General features: G+C 38.0%; 1 protein-coding gene across 2 annotated transcripts in view; it reads left to right on the forward strand.

The window, feature by feature from the left end:
• The first annotated feature begins 863 nt into the window (after window positions 1-863).
• The window catches only part of HECTD2 (HECT domain E3 ubiquitin protein ligase 2), a 32,192-nt gene continuing 11,738 nt past the window's right edge, over window positions 864-21,317 (forward strand). For both annotated transcript variants that reach the window (XM_009087300.4, XM_030240987.2), the window contains exons 1-13: window positions 864-1,277; window positions 5,414-5,543; window positions 8,936-9,074; window positions 10,498-10,600; window positions 11,451-11,540; window positions 12,097-12,161; window positions 13,178-13,223; window positions 14,294-14,403; window positions 15,829-15,977; window positions 16,757-16,880; window positions 17,615-17,711; window positions 18,584-18,691; window positions 20,494-20,626. In XM_009087300.4, the coding sequence (XP_009085548.2) occupies window positions 1,023-1,277; window positions 5,414-5,543; window positions 8,936-9,074; window positions 10,498-10,600; window positions 11,451-11,540; window positions 12,097-12,161; window positions 13,178-13,223; window positions 14,294-14,403; window positions 15,829-15,977; window positions 16,757-16,880; window positions 17,615-17,711; window positions 18,584-18,691; window positions 20,494-20,626 (1,549 nt within the window). In that variant the 5' untranslated portion in view covers window positions 864-1,022. The remainder of the gene's footprint in view (window positions 1,278-5,413; window positions 5,544-8,935; window positions 9,075-10,497; window positions 10,601-11,450; window positions 11,541-12,096; window positions 12,162-13,177; window positions 13,224-14,293; window positions 14,404-15,828; window positions 15,978-16,756; window positions 16,881-17,614; window positions 17,712-18,583; window positions 18,692-20,493; window positions 20,627-21,317) is intronic.

Here is a 21,317-nt window from a genome sequence, read left to right on the forward strand (position 1 = left end):
AGAACGTGCCGTGGGGCGACAGCCCCGTGTGAGAGGTGCCCCTGCCGGCACGACCCCAGGACAGTGTGAGAGAAGCCACTGCCAGCACGGCCTCTGCGGGGTGTGAGGCGCCCACTGCCGGTACGGCCTCAGCGGGGTGTGAGAGAAGCCACTGCCGGCACGGCCCCAGGGCGGTATGAGAGGTGCCCACTACCAGCACGGCCCCAGGGCGGTGTGAGAGGTGCCCACTGCCAGCACGGCCCCAGGGGGGTGTGAGAGGTGCCAGTGCCGGCACGGCCCCAGGGCGGTGTGAGAGGTGCCCACTGCCAGCACGGCCTGTGGCGGCAGAGCAGCACCCGGCACCACCTGCCGTGACGGAGGCCGTGCCTAGCGGTATCCGCCCCGAGGGCCCTTCACCCAACTGTATATATATATATATCTTTTATATATTTATATATATTTTATATACTTATGTTTATGTTTGTTTATGACTCGTCTATTTCCTCGTCGCTACTCCCGGGTCCCGTCAGTGCCCCACACCCGGCCCGGCTTCCTTGCCAGGGCGGCTGCGCCGGGGCCAGCCGCAGCCCCGCGCCGGTTCCTGCGCCGCGGAGTTTCCGCCGCCGTGTCCTCCGCTTCCCCCGCGCCGCGCCCCGGCCGCCAGGCGCGTTTCCACGAGCCGCCCATGAGTAGCATGGCGGCGGCGGCGGCCGCCCCTCCTGCTGCCCGCGGTCTGTAGGTGGCGCGGCGGCCGAGGGCGCTCCCGGGCAGCAGCTCCGGCGGCGCCTCCGCTGCGCCGCGTCCCGCACTCCCCCTGCTCGCCGGGGCCGAGGCGGGGGCGGCCGGGCTGCGCTGCGCTGCGCTCCGCCCCGCCGTGCGGGGGTGTCTGGGCGCCCGGGAGCAGCACGGCTGCTGCAGTGCCGCGGCGGCCGAGTGGAGCGGCGGAGCTGAGGGTGCCCGTGGGGGCTCCTCGGAGGGAGGAGAAGAGGAGGGCGCGGGGTCGCGGGTGCCGACGGCGCTGAGAGGCTGCCGAGAGCGGGACCATGTCGCTGCAGAGCCCGCCGGCTGCCGCCGAGCTGCCCCCCGGCCCCGGCGAGGGGCATCCGCCGGGAGCGGAGCTGAGCAGCCAGGACAGCGCCGCGGCCCCGTCAGCCGAGGAGGCTGGCGAAGAGGAGGAAGAAGAGGGAGAAGGAGAGAAGGAGATGGAGAAGGAAAAGGAAAAGGAGAATGAGAAGGAAAAGGAAAAGGAGGGAGAGAAATTGCCGCCCATCCCGTCAGCGTCCACCGCGGCTGCCGGGGTAAGTCCCGTCGGCGCCCGGGCAGGCGCCCGCGGGCCCGCCTGTGCCGCTCCGTGTTCGTTTGCTGTGTTTGCCGCTTCATTTGGGAGGAGAAAGGGAAGGGGGAATCATCGTCTTCATTTTCTTTCATGTTCCTTTCCGGTGAGAGGCTTTCATTCAAGTTTCTTAAAAATAACAAGTGCATCTGTAAGCAATGACATAATGAAGCTATAAATTCTCCATCCACTTATAGTTAACATTTTACAACGGTCTGCTCTGTCGGGTTAGTCATGACTGAGGGTTTGCAGCAGCATTGTGAATGTTCATTAAGGGTTCTCGGGGGTGGCGAGTTGCAGCTCTAATACACTTAATGGCGAGAGAGGTAGCTGGGGAATACTTATGTATTTTTAACTTTTTCTTTAAAAATCTTTCCCGTTCTTTTGTGTTGAAGCAAAGATCACAGAACATTTTGATGAAATGATGAATGAATTCATGCAGAGAAAAAAATGGGGGAAGGATATTTGCCAGAATAACTTCCTTTCAGAAACCTTTTTTCAGGTTTTAATTATACCAGAGTTGTTCTTTTCTTTATGCTGTCCATACAATACTACAGAACATCAAATTTTCCTGACATGAGTTGGATATATTACAGAGCTTAACATTAGAATTTGTGGTAAGTTACTTCAGTCCAACAACAGAACAAAAATGTTACTAATCCTGTAGCAATACACTTAGGAGATTTTAGTTCAGCAGTTCTCATAGGCATTGGACTTATTAGAAATTATAATTTAAATTATCATTTATTTAAATTCATAATTTGAATTTAAAAGATTGCACATATATGTCAGGAAATAATTTTGATGTTAAACTGAGTAATTGTATGCAAACTCCTTGAAGCAATTCTGCCAATTTTGTGTTCTGCCTAAACGTTCCAATCTTCTGAAAGACTTTCAGCTTTGTAAATCTGTCAGGATGTGCAAGAATATGTTTATTCTTGTGATTCAAATACTGATTTGGTGGGAAAAATCTGTAATGGACGAGTGGCCAGGAGTTTTTTCTACCTTTGAAATCTCCACCTTAGATTTTGAAGGGTAAAAGCCAGTCCCTTAGAATAAAGATACAAGTGCTGGCCCAAAATGTGTCAGGCTTAGCTCAGCTAATGAAAAATGTGTGCCCCTGGATGGCCATGTAGAATTCCAGCTTCCCTAAAGAATCAGGAGAACTTCTTTGTAGCTGGACATCTGTCATATACCTCTGAAGCGTTGGCCACAGGCAGAAGCTGAGTGGACCTGCAGAGGAGTCTGACCTGGCTGGGTGTGGTTGTGTGTCAGGTGCAGGGCAGGGTTTGAATTTACCAAGAGCCTTATTGGGGTTCAGTAGCATGTTACAGGGGGGTGGAGATAGTTTTGTGGAGAGATGTCGTGGACCATCACCAAAGATAGTTTGGGTGTCAGCATTCAGATTCTGAAAAGAAACTTGTGGAAAGCTAAGTAATTTGCTCCCTAATAAACAGGAACAATTAGAGACTTCTGTAAAGGAGAAACAGTCCAAAGTTGCACCTTTCAAGCTACGAGTGGAAGGAAAATCCTGCTTCTAGTGCAGCCTGTTGCACTGTCAGATGCCTTTGGGAAATCTGAGTGTCCTCCACATCTTGTACAGGGAAGAAAATCTTTTTGTCCTCACTAGTCTTTGCTTGCCATATACATAAGGGTCTTGAGTAAGCAATGTTAGGGCTAAACAGGATTTTCCAGAAGCTCCTCTAGAGGATTTTTTGTCTCTTCTGAGAAAGCAGTCTGTATGTGCTCTTTGAAACATTTTGACTTGTTTTCACCATTTAACTTCAATAATGAAAGATACAGTTTTATAAAGTATGATGCAAGTAACTCTCCAGTCTTACAGAGGGCTTAGTGCTTTGGAAAACTTCCACTAAGAAGCCAGCAGGGTTGTGGGTTATTAATATGATCTTAAAACAGGACTAAAGATTACTTTGGTCCTCTTACTCCCTCCTAGCATATTCATTCCTTTTGGTGGGTGGGAGGGGAATGGTGGATGTTGAGTTTTCTGGTGGCAGTACTTGTAAGAGTCTTAGGCTCTGAAAGCTCAGTGGCCTCCTACAAAATTTTTAAATATGACATGGTGCTGTGCACTTTCCCTAGATTACTCCCTCAGGGGTTTGTCAGAGTTTCTCATTAATTTCTCTCCAGGGCCTCCCAATAAAGCCTTTTTCCATGTGTTTGTCTAATATTGTTGGAACTGTACTTGAAAAAGAATGATGGAGTTAAAGAGGGGATGCAGATTTTATGATTACTGCTGAAAGAGATGGCAGTAAGGAGAAAGTTTTTAAGAAACTGTTCACCTGTAGTATTTCAGTGACATGGCTGGAGTAAAACCTAGAAAGCTAAGTCAGTCAAAAAGCTTGTCACAATAATTTATTTAACAAAAACTCCTTTTTTCAATTATCTCTGCTATCTATTCCTTATCAATCATAATTAGACTAGTCTGTGCTTCAGAGCTTTTCTGCCTGGAGCACACATTTTGTGACAGAGCAGATTAACCTCAGATCTGGAATTGTTTAAAAGTTCTTTTTCAGTCACTGATGTTTGTCCAGGGTCTGTTTTACTCCAGTCATGTGCCAGATAATTTTTAAAAATCATCTTAATGATATTTCAGAAGTTATAGACTAAAAAGAAATGTTAATCTGAAAATTACACTGGAAATTACATTTTATTTTGGAATATTTGTTGCATATAAGGAATTTAGAACTAGAAATTGAAATTTGGTAAAAATACATATTTTAGAAATTGAAGTCTGATAGTTTTAAAGCCAAAAGTCCTGATGATTGCTCAGATTTACAATTTAGTGAGTTATGAGCCATGGAAAAATAGCTGGATGTGCCACGGTTATTTAAAATTTCTGGCAGAGTACCAGCTTGTGTACACTGTGGTGTGGTAGGTTTATGGGCTGTATTATTACCCTTCTGGTGTTTTTTCAGGATGTTGTGGTGGAAGTGAAATGCTTTTCTTAGTACTCTGGCTGCATGTCTTAGTTGAAATGTATTTCTGTTAAGGGAAAAGGGAAATGTACTGGTTCAGAAATTTTGATAGGATATTACATGAGAACGTATATTCTCATTTGCAGAATTAAAGTTTTGGGTTTTGTGGAAACATTTTTCTAACTGAGAGCACAGATACCAGATATCAGGTAAATTAGTCTTTAGGTTAGCATGAGGTTGAAAATCATGATGTGCAGGAAGTGTATATATATTTGTTTGAGTTGATCTACCTTCTCCTGATATCAGTTGATGACTTGAAATTGAGATGAAAATTAAAATATTCATCATGAGATTTCTGTCATCTTGGGCAAGCCTCTTAGCCCCACCTATGCTTTGCAAATTCTGTAGTAATATATCTAATAGGGCCCAGTGCTGATTAGCCAACACACTAATTGCACAATCCTTTGGAAGTCTGGTATGTGATTTCACTTCTCTTTGCTGTTAAAACACATTAGTGCTCAACACTTCCTAGCAGAGACTTGTGCAGGCTCCTTGGTGACAGCATGTACAGGTGCTCAAGCAGGCAGTCTTCTACCACTTTGTTAGCCAGATTTTGTTGGTAAGCCTTTCTTCAGTGGCAGCAGATGCTGACCATTTTGAATCATTAGGGAGTTTTACCCAGGTAGTCAGTATTGAATGTTTTTAGAGGTTAGAATTTTTTTTCCCCATATTGTAAGTCTTGGGAAATTTGTCTAAACTACTTGAATATATTAGGGCTGTTTGGAAAAAGGAATATGTGACACTTTCTTCTGTTTAAACTGAGCTGGATGTAGTGAGAAGTACAAAAGTAGACATTAGGATGCTGAAAGTTAGAATATTATTGACAGCATCCTAATTGTATTGTGTTTTCCTCACAGAAATCCAAGGTTATCTTCATATCCTGCAAATTAATACTTAAGTTTTTTAATGTGATTGAAAGGAATTTTATGGTACCTCTCCTGAATCAATTTGAAACAAAATTGCAGAATCATTATTTATGTTTTATTCAGTTACTACTAGTCTGATTTAAAAGATATTTAAGAATTCTGTGTAAAAACCTCACTAGGAAGATTACTATAGCAGTAATGTATTGGCCCTTTAGAGCATACTGTCATCTTAATTACAGGGGTTGGAGGAAGGAGCCAAAAATCAGTTTTCCACTTTCAGCAATTTCATCACAACTATCAACCAAAAGAAAGAAGGCATCGGAAACAGAAATTCGCCTACGCAACTTGTTATACCCAACATCAGAAATGGTAAGAGAAAAAAAGACCCGTTACTTAGTTACCAAATTTAGAAGGTGCTCAATTTTCTGCCAGTATTTGTATTTTGGTAGTGCCATAAAATCTGGAAATCTAGATTTCATTACATTGTGCTCTGTTGTGAGACATATGATAGCCCGTCCTCAGTGGAGGTTGTGTCATAGAGACAAGTTGGATAAGAAAAACAAATAGATCTGGAGGATGGAATAACTATCTGAAATTTTAAAGAAAGGCACTGATTCAGCAGTTTATCTGCAGATATTCTTTGTCTAGCTGCAATCAGGCAGTGTCTCTAGAAATTGTCAGAACTTTGGAGATAGTTATTTTATTGCCATCTGAAGGATGGTGGGAATTGAGGCAAGCATAAGACTTTTATAAGGCAGACAGTTGCTGAGAGATGGTGTTTTTCAGTGAAGATGAAGGCAGTGATGGCAAAAAGTAAAATGCACAGGAAACAATTAGTAAGTTCTGAATAGCTTTATAAGTGAGAAGGAAGGTTGTTGTGCTGTGATGAGGTAACAATACTTGATGAAAAGATAGAAAGCGTAGCTCTTTGTTAAGTAGACTAGAATAATGAAGCCTAGATGAGATGATGTTGTGGTTAGACCTGGAATTTTTATTAGGCTTTTGGGCTAGGAATTCAGTAATTTGGGACTTTTCATAAAAGACTGTACAAACATTTGTCAGGTTTGTATTGATCTTGTCTCTGAGATAGTCCCCTTCAGGCTTATTGTGCTGTGGTTCACTAAGTCTTTATAGCACTCAGTGAATTTGGGGCAAGAAAGAGACTGCACTGAGACATCTCAGTAGTGTAACTTTGAAACAAAACTGTTGACAAGTATGGTCAGTTTCAAAATTGTACAGAAAAAGGTGGTTTATAACTTGCAGCATTAGATTCTTACTAAAATAATCTTTTATTAGTCCTATTAACTGTACTGCAAAACTTTCTGCTTTGTATCAAGGAGATTTTCTTCAAAGTTTTTGATCATTCCTTAAGCAGTCATGCACAGCTGAATCTTTACTTGATGTAACTGGGCAAGAAGCCAGAAATTACTGTTTTTTCTTGTCTTGCAATATTGTGTTATTGCTGTTTATCAACTCAATACCTAAAATTTCCCTTTTCTGCTCTATGAAACTCAAGTGATGGATCTTAATTAGTATTCTTTACTGGCAGAAGAGCAAATAAGTCTGTGTACAAATAAACTTGAATGATGACAAAACACACTGAAGTTGACCATATGTGTTAAAGATACTATTAAAAATCAATTTCAGTATATGTAAACTAAACTGCATATATTTCAAAGAAAATTGCATTGCTGACAGGATGCGAGTTACCAGCTTAGCACCTGCAGCCTCAATTTACTGAATTGAGAAGCGGTGTCTGCCAGCAGATGTCTCTTCTACAGATGCAGAAAGAATATTTTCCTCATTTCAGTGTGTTCAGCTGGTTATAGCTCAATGTTTAATCCATTTAAAATTGAAAAGACAGAATGAAAACTAAATCAAAAAAACTTGTTATTCTCAGAGTATAAAAATAAGACAAATTCTTAGATTCTTTAAAATTAGTCCATCCTGCTTTCAGAGAATGGTGTTCAATAGCAGAACATATGCATGGTTGGATTGTTTGGCACCTTGGCTTGGATTAATTTATTATCTGTATGTTTGTTTTTTTCAATTACTACTCCTGTCTTAAAATAGTTAAAATTCCATTTGTGAGAATGGACAAGGTTCCATATCAGTAATTGATGCCATCCTCAGGGGATTGAGGGCAGCTCTGATCTGTTATCTCATGAATGGTGGCTGAGTTAAGTCACACAGACAATGACTCTGTCATGAGCATGAGAGAAAAAAATCTGCTTTTGGATTCATGGGACTTTTTTAGCATCTGTTTCCCTGCTGTGATAAATGGAGTAGGCAGCAGTGTAGTGATACTACTTTGATGTTTAGTTAATTAAAAAAACCATATCTTCAAAAAGGCTTAGAGGGGTCTTATACAATTCATAGAGGATTTTCATTAAATATGTATGACTTTTGAGGACACTTTTATTTTATATAGTTTCTTTTATCCCAAACATATGTCATAATTCATGTAAATGCTTTTAAAAATGAGCAGCATAAATCAGACTGTAAGAGTGTTTGAGGATGTTTGTGAAGACACTGTCAAAATGAGTGTTAGAAATGCAGTGGAAATTTTTTTTCATGTTTTGGGTGGGCTTACCTTGGCTGACTGCCAGACACCCACCAAGCTGCTCTGGTGCCTTCCCCTCCTCAACAGGACATGGAGAGAAAACAAGATGGAAAAGCTCATGGATTGAGATAAAGACTGGGAGTACACTTTCCGATTTTCATCATTGGCAGAACAGACTTGAGGATATTAATTTATTGCCAGTTAAACTAAACAGAAACAAAACTCAAAACGCCTTCCCCTTCCCTGCTTACTGCACCTTCCCTTGTTCTCAACTTCTCTCCAGTTCTGCCAGCAGCCTGATCTGGCATGGGCTCTCCACTGGCTGCAAGGGAATCTCTGCTCCAGACCCTGGCTCACCTTCTCCTTCCTTCTCTTTCTTTTCCACTCATGTGGGTGTCTGTAGGGTAGTTTCTAATTTCTTTCTTTTTTTTTCCTTCCTTTTTTTTTGATCCCTCCTCTCTCTCAGCTGCTGTGCAGTTTTAAATATATTGTCACAGGGGTGCTACCGGTGTCACTGCTGGGCTCAGCTTTGGCCTGTCGTGGGTGTGTTTTGGAGCTGTGTTGGACACAGAGGCAGCTTCATCTCTCCTCTCACTGTAGCTGTTGCCAAGTTTTGCCATGCTAATCTGATCAAATATTCTCAGATCAAATAGAAAGGAAGGAGTAGAATAGAAAGACCTTGGCAAAGCACTGCCAATTGTACCAGAATAGGTAGCCAAATGTATTCAAAAGAAGCATTCAAAGATGCTTCTGTTTCACCACTAATTCTGTGTAAGACAGAAAAAATTGCCTTTCCCAGTTAATTTTTTGGAGAGATTCTTTATGGAAGCTGTAGATGTTCCACAGTCATCTGTAGCTAAAATTCTATATCACAGTGTAGAAAAATGGACTGAAGTCTTGTCCTTATACGGTAGTTGGACTTTGGTATGGTCATGCATGAGATTTTTCTTAGCTGTAAGGAGCACCAGTGTTGCAGTTTGTAAATTGAAAATTTAAAATCTATATTGGAAATACAATAATTGGCAACACTGCTATTTTTGTTAGTTAGCCAAATTTTCCATTGTGTCTGCATGTGCACATTGTAAGAAAATACTTTTTAAAGAATTGGAATTAAACACTTGGTGTTTCCTTTTTTTCCTAGTACCAATTTATTTGTGTTAGATGCATTGTATTTGCTCTTCTTTACCTTTCTTTCAAGGGAGGGACCATCCACCTCTTTGCCTGGATGTACGGCAAAAGCAACGCTTGTCGATGGATGCATTACCCCAAGAACTGAAAGCACCAATTCCTCCTGAGCCTTCCCTTCCAATTCGAACCAAAACTGTGAAAGATTTTCAGTAAGTTATACTGGTGTTCCTAAAAATGTGTTTTCTTCCTCTCTTTGGAATTCTTTTCATTTTGACCCAATTCATACATTTGATTTTGTTAATTTCAAATGAGGAAACATTTTCAGTAGAACTGGCAAGGAATTAGTCTGGTTATGATGGTGGGATTGATAACTCTGTTACTGTGAAAACCATCAAAATATTTTTTCTAGGCTGAAATGTTGTACAACACAGAAAATGGCAAAACATATACTTCAGAATTAGAAATGCAGTGAATGTTTAGTTTTGGAAAAGAATATGTATGGCTTATTGTAGGCTGGCAAAGCCCATACAGTCTTAGGTGTTTTGGTTATACTGGCAATTATTTCTCTCTTCCGTGTTTGAAATTCTGTGCTTCCAGGGACGAAAAGGAACATTTTTTGATTATTCGATGTGTATTTGGTGGGAAAGAAAAAGAAATATAAAGGGAAATTTGCAAAGAGGTGATCCTTTCCTGGTATTCAGGTGATCCAAAGAGCTGGATTTTTTGCCATATTCAGATTTTTTTGTATCTATTGACTATTGCCTCAAGACAACCTGTGGCAGTGTTTGTAAAAACTTCTTCCTTATATCTGATCTAAATCAGCCCTCCTGCGGGTTAAAGCCATTAGCCCTTTTCCTGTCCATTTGAATCCCCAGCTGTGAGCCCCCACCATGTCTCCATTTCCCCTCTCCCATGGTTGCCATCCTCCAGGCAGGGCTAGGTCCTTCTCAGTTGGATCTGGCAGCTGCTCCCTGCACTGAGCTGGCTTTGGATTTCCCCATGCTGAGGATTTCTTGCACAGCCTGCAGCAAAGTGAGAGGGGGCAGCTTCCAGAGGAAGGCCTTGCACAAGTCCAGGTAGATGACATCATTCTTCCATCATCCACCAGTGCTGTAACCCTATTGTAGAAGGCCACCAAATTTGTCAGGCACAATTTGCCCTTAGTGAAGCCACGTTGACTGTCACCATTGACCACCTGTGTCCAAGACTGACCACCTGTGCCTAAGATTAGGTTCTGTTTGAAATATTTTAAAAGAAAGAAAATTTAAGAAATTCTAATGAATTTGAGTAGTTTTAGAGCCATCATACTCTGAGAAACTTTATCATGTCAGTGTAGCTGCAGCTTAATTCTGTTCTGCTAATTATTTGTCCTAACACACTGAACTGTGACATTGTGAATTAACATTTTGAATAAAAGACATTGCTCAGGTGTATCAAACACAAACTTGCTTTTGTTCTCTTATAATACCATGATCTTTAAATGACAAGGAAGAGGTTAGAAAGATACAGATATTATACTCGTCTGTCTTCTAAGTGTGCTTAGTGAGAAAAGCTTAAAGTTACAGTGCATTTTAAAGTCTAAGTGGCTGGCAAGATCAAACCATTACCAGTATTTGAATATATTTTCTCTAGGGATGATATGGAAAAGTCGAAGGCATCGGGAGATTGGAAAGCTGTACATAATTTTTATTCTACAACTTTTGATTCTTTCTTGGAGATAAATGCTGCATTTAAGGTAGAAAATAATTCCTAATACTATTTAGTAATTACAGTGCTTTGTATCTTCAAAATGTTTCCAAAAATATCTGTTAAAGGTTTTCAGCCAGGTATGTAAGGCCACTCACATAATTTTGTCATGATGTCACCTACCTTTTGTAGACAATCTGTTATTGCATTGATTTATTGATTCCAGTTAAGCAATTTTATTTCAAGTTTGTGAAGCTTTAAAATTCCAATATGTAGTTAGTTTGTGACACTGTGACTGTGTAGGTGCTTTCTACACAAATTACAATTTTAAGACATGTATGCTAATGCAGAGGCCCAGGCAAATCTGGAAACAGAAATTCCCTACCTCTAAAAAGAGATGTGGTATGGGCTCTGTTACAGCTGTTCATATGTTACCATGGCATGCTTGGTTTTCCTAGGGAGCTGTTATATTTGTCTTTCTGAATGCTAAATTATTATTTCCTGCCTATTATAGAGGAAAATGTGCTTATGATATTTAATATGGATGGTAGGATCTGAGCCCAGATGAAATAACCTGTGACCTTTAGTTATTTAATAAATATTGAGTGCTTAAAATTTTCTTGCCTTTGTCTGGTAATGGATCACAAACAAAGATGAAACTTCAATGTAATTCATTATTTGAAACCCTCTTATATTTTGAAAATAGAATGACAACATGAATATGTGCAGATTACTATTGTTTTGCTCTGTCTTTAGCATACAAATTAAGGAAACTTATATTCTTACGTTTTTGATAAAGGAAATACTTATTTCTGAACATGTTTTCCTAAGCTTGCTGTTAAACTTGCATTTTCAAAGATAGCTATAAAATATTCAAAATGGTATTATCTAACTTTCAGAAAGATACCAATTCTCCATTTAATACCATTGAGGACTCTGGAATCGATGCAAAATTTGTGAATGTTGTCTATGATGCCTTATTAAATACTGTAAGTAGAGAAAAAGAATTCATGTTTTATACCATTTATATAAAAAGTTTTTCCCAGATAGGCATGATTTCTGAAGAATCTCTCAAAACATACTTCAGATGATCCCATGAGAATTGTCACAGAATCCTAACAGCTGCTCTAGTAAAAGAGGAGGAAAATTTTCCTTCTAGTAAAGCATAGTTTATATTGTGGTAGTTCTTAAAGACTGCATATCTTAAGAGATATTACATGGCTGTGATGGGACTACATGGTGAGAAACAAAGAAAATGTGAGGATGGGAATAGTAAAATGTAGGTCCTCTGCCTAGTATACAAAGGACAGGAGTAGTTTAGAAATTATATTTGCAAGGTATAAGTGTTGAAAGGCACCATTGGCACAACCCCACACTCACCTAGTATGTTTGTGAGGAAGATATTTAGGAGCTCAGCATCATAACACAAAAGATTTCTTAACTGTCTTGAAATACAAGCATAGCAAATTTGCTTATTTGTAGAATACTTTGTATTGAATGTGTGTTATTACTTCAGATATTATTTTTCCTCTCCTTTCTTCGTAGCCTCAAGATGTTCAGAAGTCAGTCCTAAAAGGAATAATTAATGGTCTACTGCAAGAATGGACAGGGTAATTATAATAAATGTTTGCATCAGTGCTGCAGCAGCACTTAAATCTGCTACATGTTTTATCTTTATTGTTTTAAGAAAGAAAATGTGATGCAACTTATTTGATACATAGGAACTTAATTCTTTTTGACAAACCTGCTGAAATGCATCTTGAACTCTGTAAGCTGGCCTTAAACCTCTGAGAGACAGATCCATACCCAGCCATGCATTCCGTCACTGAATCTCAGCTGCTTGTTGCCAGGGCATTTCTTTGGACTTCTTAATTGTGAGATGAATTTAAGAATTTAACTAGGTTAAAACTTATTTTTATTGTCTATCCCCCAACAGCAACTAGGACAATTCCCTGATCCACAGTTTGATTCACAATACTGTTTTGTGGCAGCACCACAGAAAGAGCAGTACAAGATGCAGAAGGGGGATAGCCAAAAAGCAGGAGGGTTTTTGGAGATTACAGCTTCTTGGCATGAAGTAATAGAAGTGAGAATGCATAGTGTAATTTATTAAAAGGTATAGCAAGAGACAGTGGCTTGTTGTAGCTCACAGGTGACCCAGGTCTTGGCTACCCCTTTCTCCAACCTACACTGCTTTTTGTGCTGTTGCTGCATGTATTTGTAAAAGCCTTGATAAACATGGAATACAGAGGCTGCAGTAGTAGAAGTGTATGGAGAATTCTTGCAGGAAATATCAAAGAAGAGCAAATAAACTCCTTTATGGTGTCACTTGAGATAGACAATACTGCTGAATTCCCTCTTTGGAACACCTCTGACTCTTCAGTTCTGACCTTTTTTTGCCTTCTGTCATGTTTTAAAAAGACAGATAATAAATGGCCTGCTACTTTTAGAGAATTGTCAGAATCTGTAAATAACCTTTTCAGTTTTTGAGAGCAGTGAAGATTCTTTAATATGGTATTCTATACATATTAGCAAAGCAAAATAAAATCATCCGTGATTTCATGACTCCTAATGTCTGTAAATTATGGATCCATATGGTTCTGTTTATAATTTCATTCATTCATAGGCCACGAACAAAGGATGATCTTAGAGCATATTGTATACTTTTACAGGTAAGAAAATACAGTATTTTTATGTAAGTATGTGTCAACTTAACAATCTATAAACCAGTATACTGTGCAAACAAGATAGTTTGTATAGATGGGATACTTCACATCCAATTTCCTGTTGTAATAATATGTTAAAATATGGAAAAAGTGTAATGCATGATGGGTATGGGAGCCTAATGGAAGAGAGTTGATGGGGAAAGGTTGCATAGACTAAAATGATGCACTAATAGACAAGTAATTGTTTGCTTTTATTTTCTGGGTTGGAAGAATATTTTACCTATTTATTTGTTCTGATGTTGTCCTTATTCCCAGATTTGCTGTAGTAGGATACTGTAACTCTGAAAGCTTCAATATATGCACTTTCTCCAGTGCTGCATTTTATCCAGTCTGTCTGGCTGACTTTTTCCAGTCTATCTGACTGGTTACAATGTCTGATTTCTGCCTGTGGTCACTCTTGCCTTTGCTGCTATAGTTGGCTTGCATTTGTAGCAGATTTCCCCTTTATGTTTTGCTAGTATACCTAACACCTCTGCACACAAGGAGCCATTTCTGCTGTTATTTGGGAATATCAAATGGCAATTTAATTTATTGATAAAATCGTTTTCTTCTCTGGGGTGGTACGTACTAGCTATGAATTAAAAAGAATGTCTCCTGCTAAAATGAGGGAATATGTGAACACATGGAATAGAGGGAAAATTAGTTTGGATTGATATGGGATAGATGGGAAGTATAAGAATTTGTATTACTGAAAGGAAAACCACATCACTTAGAGGAGTGTCGTTTGTGTTACAATGTAAAGAATAATCCAGAATTTTAAGTACTGCCTTTGGGCTACCTGTGGGTTTTCTTTTGGGGTAAAAAAATCATACTTCTACAATACAAAAGTTATGTATTTTTTATTTGGCTAGAAGTTGTGCATTGTTTTCTTCCATAGTTTTACCACTGTCACAGCTGTTCGGTGAACTACTTTCTTGTGTAATTGTACTGGCAACAACAAACATAAGAAAAGATCCTAATGACTTTTTTCCCTTTATGCAGTTTATTAACCTAACACTTTTTTTAATCTTTTTCAGAATCCTCAATTTAGTAACACTTCTACTTATGTCATCTATGCTCACTTGCTAAGACAGATAGCAGCCTTAACAGAAGCTGACCATCATTTCCTAGTGCACTGGTCTAAAAAGTAAAAAAAAAAAAAACCAAAACCCCACATTACAAATTCCTTTTCTAGGATTACAATTGTTCTGTATTTCCATTGATGTTGACTGTTTTATAAATTATATGAAAGTTAATTTAATTGACTAAAGAGATTGGTTTTGTTGCTTTCAAATACATGTGGACATAGTCCACTAAGTGATACTGATTTATAGATGCACAATGTACATAATGTATAAAAATTAATATACTTCTGCAAAAAAGCTTTAATCACAAAATTACTTATCAGGTTATTTTTGATATCATATGCAAAATAACTTGTGTGTAAATTTTTAGTTATATGTTTACATGGTATTATTAAAACAAATGTCTTTATGATCTTTGTTTAAATAAAGTTTAATCTCACATAAATTGCAAAAGATATTATATGTTGCTGGAATATACAGAAACCACAATGGAGCTAGAGGCTTGACTTCCTAGTGCAATAGAGGTGGTGGGAGAGTGTGGTTAGGGCATTAGATTTGTAATTAATTGAAATAACTCTAATAGCACCTCACTAAAAAAGTCTTATGGGGGTAACTGCCCCAAAGAGCAGCTCCTGAGTTTGTGTGCAGATTGCCTTCCATGTACTGGCTGAGCAAGAAGTTCTGTTTGAGGTAAAAGCAAAGTTTGGCCATATTTGCAATTTCCAATTCTCCTAGAAAATCTAAGCTAAGGATTTTCTTCTCTGCAAGGGTGGTAGTTCAATTTCCCTCCCCCATAGCAAGCTATGTCCAGATTTGCTTAAAATTGTGGTAAAATATTACTTCATTGGAGCTGCATTTACAAATGAGGTTTCCAGTTTTAGTTAAGGATGCAGTAGACATATCAATGGTTTTAGTCTTAAAGCATGGATTAGAAATGAAAAGCGTTAAATTAGGAGAGCTCTTGTTTAGAAAAGGCTATTTTCACATGTCTACACATGTATGTGTATTGTTGTGCTATTATGGAAGTGTGCAGCATGTAATTTAAAATGTGCACGTGGCACAAGCATATGAAGCATATACCACTTTTTATTTAAAAGGACCACGTATCTCAAAATAAATCAGAATTCCTCAGTGTTCAGAGTGTGGAGTGAGATTGATAAGGATTTTTGTTTTGTTCAATAGAAGTCAAGAACAGATAATTATTCTATTGCTGTTGTTTTTATTTTTCCACAGACTTAAAGAGCATGGTTAGGGGTGCACTGAAGAGAATTACCATGTGTCAATATTTAAAAGCATGCTTTTTCAAACTTTACATTTAGAATTTTGTTTTTATGTACAGGACAAAAACATTTTTAAAAAATAATTTAAGCAATTAAAATTGAATTTAAAAATTTTAATGAGGAAGATTTTTTAAAAGCATTGAAATTTAATAACAAACTAGTGTAGACAGTGATCACATGAGAGTAAGTGCAGCATGTTTGTTTTAGGATTTCACAGAAGAGGTTCAAGCAGGTGGTGGACAGGTTACTGCAATTTATTTCTTTGCGGCTGTTTCCTGCAAAACCTGAAGAGTTTCCACCTATGGTGAAATGTACTTGGTGGATTCCATCAGCAACAAAAGTCCTGGCTTTATTTAGTAGGTGTTTTTCTTAAACTTTGTGGGCATGTATATGTTTTTATATTCTGCACTGTCCTGCCTGTCCAGAGTTAGGCACATTAGCACACCTGTACCTAAACCAAAAATGTGTTTATAGTCGTCTGTGAAAGGGTTGCTTGTTCTTTAATTGTGGGAAAGAGCTGTTTAGTCAATCAAAAGAGTAAACTTTGTGTCTGACTGACCAAAATTTTATTATGCTGAAGTGTAAATGGAGAAAACTTACAAGCTGTTTAATGTTTTATGAATGCCATTATATCATAAGATAGGTTAAATGTGAATTGGCTTTCTTCCTTTGGTCAAGTACTTAATTTTTGTGCAGGTCTAGATGGTATAGTGGAAAAAATGTAGATTTTCTAGTCATAGCTGCTTGAAATTATGTGGATTTCTTAAACACTTTCATTTATCAAACTGCTTTTTCATCAGTTTCAGACGAACATAGCACCCTTTATCCATAAAACCTTAATTTAGTGTGTGTCAGTAAGGAAGCCAGAGTCAAACTGAGGTTCCCTTATCAGAAATGGGCTGAACTAGGGATATTTATTGTTTGCTACAGCAATTAATGTGATGTTGTATAGTGTTATGTTGTAGCTATAGTTCTGTAGCTAAGACTGAGCTAAGTTCTCTACTAAGTAAGAAATTTTTTGTATTATTTTAGACTTGGCTCAAAGTTTTTGAGATCACTGCTTCTCATGATGCCAAGAAATGAGATGTGCTGAAGCTAGGCATTATATTGAAAGATTTTTGTGGTTTTTTTGCAGATGCTGCAAATAGTCTGATTAGCCCTCCTATTATTTCATATACGGATTTCTATAATTCTACACTTGATCATATTGATCTTATGGAAGAATATCATAACTGGCAATGCTATGGGAATTCTCACAGGTAAGAGAAATTACTGGTTGTTTCTTGTTGAGTAGTACTTCAAAGCATTGTATCTATGCTGTGTATATCTATTAAATGTAGTGGATATATAGTGTATGTATGGTATGCACACCATTTATATCGGTCTGTATAGATCTACGTTAAATACTGTGTTATTTTATTGTAAAAACATATTATAGCTAATACTTATTGGCTACTGCATGGATGTGAGATTGTCTGAAATGAATTTCATTCTGCCTTTGCAAACTAGAGGAAATTTGTAAAACATGGATGATAATAAAGTAAGTTTATTAATTATTGGCATAGACTTCTGACTGTGTCTTACTACAGACATATTTTAGCCTCCAGTACATTCATAGGCATTTCCCTTGCCTTTGGCAGCAGTTGGGGAAAACTTGGAGATCATATTTTGCTCCACTGAATCAGGTATTTCAGGCTACTCTTCTGTCTGATACCTGATATTCTTCTTGAGAAGGAAAAAAAACCAACAAAACAAACCACAAAAATCTCAAATGAGAAAAGATAAGTATTACTAATTTCAGTTTCTAGCAGTATTTTCAAATAACAGTTTGTTCTATTGAGTCAAGTATCACTATATACAAAGTGAAAAAAACAGCAGCTATTTGCAAATTATTGTGGAGGAATTACTTACTGAATGATAATTCACTCCTATATTCTTAAAATGAAAATAGTATGCTAGAAAGAAAATATTTAATTTTCTTTTCTCTTGTTAGGTTTTCTTTCTGTCAATACCCATTTATTATTTCTATAGCAGCAAAAAAAGTTATTATTCAAAGGGACTCAGAACAACAAATGATAAGTATTGCGCGGGTAAGTCCCTGAATGATAAATGTTTGTCTCATCCATTGGTTCTTTATGAGTATTTGTTAGACTGATATTACACCTGTTGTTACAACTTCTAGTATTTCTGACTACCCTGAAAAAGAACTTAAACCATTTTACTATGAATAGTCTACAGATGTCCATGCTGGGTTCTGAGTAATTTTTTCTTTTTGTGTACTTGGTTTCAGGATCCTTATAGAGGGCAGTGTTTTAGAGAGTAACTTCTAGTATTGACTTACTTTTCTTCCTCTTTTGAGAAACCAGCATAACCTGCTAGCATGTTAAATTAACACAATGATTAAGGAAGAAAAATTCTACTATAATTTTGAACTATTCTGCATTTTATTCTGTGGAGGTGTGTTGTCATGGAAGACCAAGATTCAACTGCATCCTTTCAGGTCATGGAAGAGGTACTGCTTCTGAGCAGTCTCTTCTGTGTGGAAAGAGGCATTGTCTGCCTCCCTCAGTAGTAGTTTTCTACAGGTGGTAGGTGATACTCTTTTCCTCAGTTCCGTGTATGGCAGCACCACCACCTATTCATTCCTATCTTGCAGGATACACCTCCTGAATAACTAATTAAAGCATAAGCCAGTTTCCAGAATCTTATGGGTATATTTTTAACCATTTGGGAAGTGCCACCTTCTTGTTGAACCTCCCAAGATGTTAGTTCAAATGTAATGTAGAAGGTATTTTCAGTAGGAAAGAAATTTCTCTCCATCTCCTGGAAGAGCCTGAAGCAGTTACAGTGTCAGGGAAATGTCTTCAATACAAAACACAGAGACTTTTTTACAGTTAACAAGTGTGGCACCTTTTTCAACTGAAGATACTGCATGTGTGATGTTTCTTTTTCATTCAAATAGCAAAGCCTTGTGGATAAAGTCTCTCGCAGACAGAAGCCCGACATGAATATGTTATTCCTAAATGTGAAAGTGAGGAGGACACACCTTGTTAGTGATTCACTTGATGAGGTAACAAAAACATAAAATTAAATTGTGTGTTGCTGTAGCTATTGTTAGATTTCAATTTGGTAAGTCATGTTTAAATCTTTTGCACTAAGAGATCGGGAATATACCTACATAATACTAAATAAAGATAATTTAATTGCTGGCAAAATTGTAGTGCTGCAGAACAGATTGGGTGAGACATTTTGAAATTCATTTCCTGTGCTCATACTGCTCTGTAGCTAAACTCATCACAAACATACATGCTTGCACATGGTCTGTATTTGTATTTGTAATTCTTCTGTTAAAAATACAGTGCACAATTACCGATTTCTGTAGGACTTGATTCCATGATAGCAGCATGAATAGTATGTGACTAATCATTGGTGAGGTTGTTCTGTTCTAGTTCTTTGAATATTTTTATTATTTTCCTTCTCTATCCTATAAGAATAATTTTGGGCTTTATATTTTTTAATTCTTTTCACTAATTCCTCACATTCTTCAATGTAATTTTTCCTTTTTTATAAATGAAACAGATGTGTCCATTAAAGTAGGCAATTCTTCAGTATCGATTGAACCTTGCTAATTAACATTATTTAGTGAAATTTAGTTTCCCTCTCTTTCTCAACACTGAGAACAGCCTGATGATACTGAAAAATAAGTCCAGGTAGTGAAAACCGCATCAAACAAATTCTGATTACTCATGTCATAAAATGTAAGTTTAAACTTTACCTTCCTATACTAAAACCTGTCTATTTTTGGCCTTTTCTCCTAAGACAAAAGAAATATTGCTTTCTCTCAGGCATTGTCATTATTTTAATCACGGTAAAATAACCAAGAGTAAATTCAAAAGTTTTTATAGTCAAAATGTTCTCCTGTTTATTTCCAGTGTTTTCTTCTACCCATCTCAGATGAGTTCAAATGTATTATGTTCATATTTTCAAATTTATGGGGAATGGCAGGTGGAGAGTGAAGATGTCTTACTTGTATTTCAAGTTAAAAAATTTGCAAAGGAAAACCACTTCAGCTAATAAACAGCTTGTTTCAAATAACACAAATACCTATAGTTATAAAATTTATGTAATAAGAATTTACTTGAGCAACTAACAACATGGAGATTATTTTAGCACATGCATATTCTCAGCTGGTTTAAACACTCTCTCTGGAGCTGGACAGTAATTAATGGTTTAAAGGAAGCTTACTCAGTCTGAAAGATCACTGTTAATTGTAAAAGGCTGTAATCTAATTCCTTGCAGATTTTTTGTGTACCTGCATGAAATGATATCTCTTAGAACAAAGCAATGAAAAGTGCTTGTTACCATTGTCTAAAAAACAGTTCTAAAAAGCAGCTGATACTTGCTGGCAGGCATCTTACACAGAACCGAATGGTGTCCAAATATTGAAAGTGTTGGCTTGCTTCCCTGTTTCTAAATATTTCCAAATTATGTCTAAGTACTTTTTTAATTTGTCATTTCCTCTTGGTAGCACATCTTCTGTATAAGGTAAAAAATTATGTAGGTCTGAAATATTCCAGACAAACTCAATTCATTATATCCAATGGCTTTTTAAGCCTGTTTGTACATTACCTAACTTCTTTTCAAGCCCAGGGAGTGACACCATGTGCAAAGTAGTTGATGATGTCAACTAGTCATAATTGTCTTTGTCATTGTTTTAATACAGTTTTGACCTATTAGTAGAAAATTATGCAAATTAATGGTTTCAGCGAAGCGAGAGCAGTAGAGCAGAGGCTGAGGCATGTTCTCTATGGCTAGTGGTAGTGATAATATGTTAAATGTCCTTTTTCTTCTGCCTTACCTATTTCACAATAGCTAGCAAGGAAGAAGGCAGATCTGAAAAAGAAGTTGAAAGTCACATTTGTCGGAGAAGCTGGTCTTGATATGGGTGGCCTGACAAAGGAATGGTTTCTGCTTTTGATTAGGCAGATTTTTCACCCAGATTATGGTGAGTCCTCATAGTTCCTCAGTAGATTGTTAGAATTTGTTCAGATTCTGTATAAGCACTGCTCAGCAATAATGGAAAAGTCTTTGCATTATAAACTCTTTTCAGCACAAATAGAAAACATAAACTTTCTAATAGCTTAGCTATTAGCTATGAAGGAAGTTATCTCAGCCTAAAACAGCTCAATGGTTTAGCAAATATTCAAGTGGAGATAAGGCCAAATGTATTGATTTATCATTTACCATCCTTCCCTATTTCTTCACATGCTGCATTTTCTCTTTCTGCCCTCAGTTGTCTTCATATTGCTAGTTTAGGGAGGGAGTTTTTCTGAGTTTTGTCAGCAGCTACAGTTGGGTTCTGTTACTGTGCTCAGTTTTGGCAAACTGCCAACCTTGTCTCCCATGTATCAGTGGGGATTTTTTTTGGTGCTAATAGTTACACTGAGAGTGCCTGCACATTCTAGTACTATTTCTGTGACTAGGATAGGTAAAGGTTAGTTTTTACTTCAATCTTTGTCGTCATACGTTCTGTTTGTGGTATCTGTGTAGTCCGTATTTTTAAAGGGATCTGGGTAATCTCAGAAAATAAAGGTCCTTTAGTCAGGAGCAGAGACAGTATAGCAAGTGTGAGCCTGAATTATAGAGCCTGAGTCTGCTGTTACCAGGATCTGTGAGCCTATAAGGCCATTTCTTGC

Source organism: Serinus canaria, chromosome 6 (genome assembly GCF_022539315.1).
Source record: "Serinus canaria isolate serCan28SL12 chromosome 6, serCan2020, whole genome shotgun sequence".
Lineage (NCBI taxonomy): Eukaryota > Metazoa > Chordata > Aves > Passeriformes > Fringillidae > Serinus > Serinus canaria.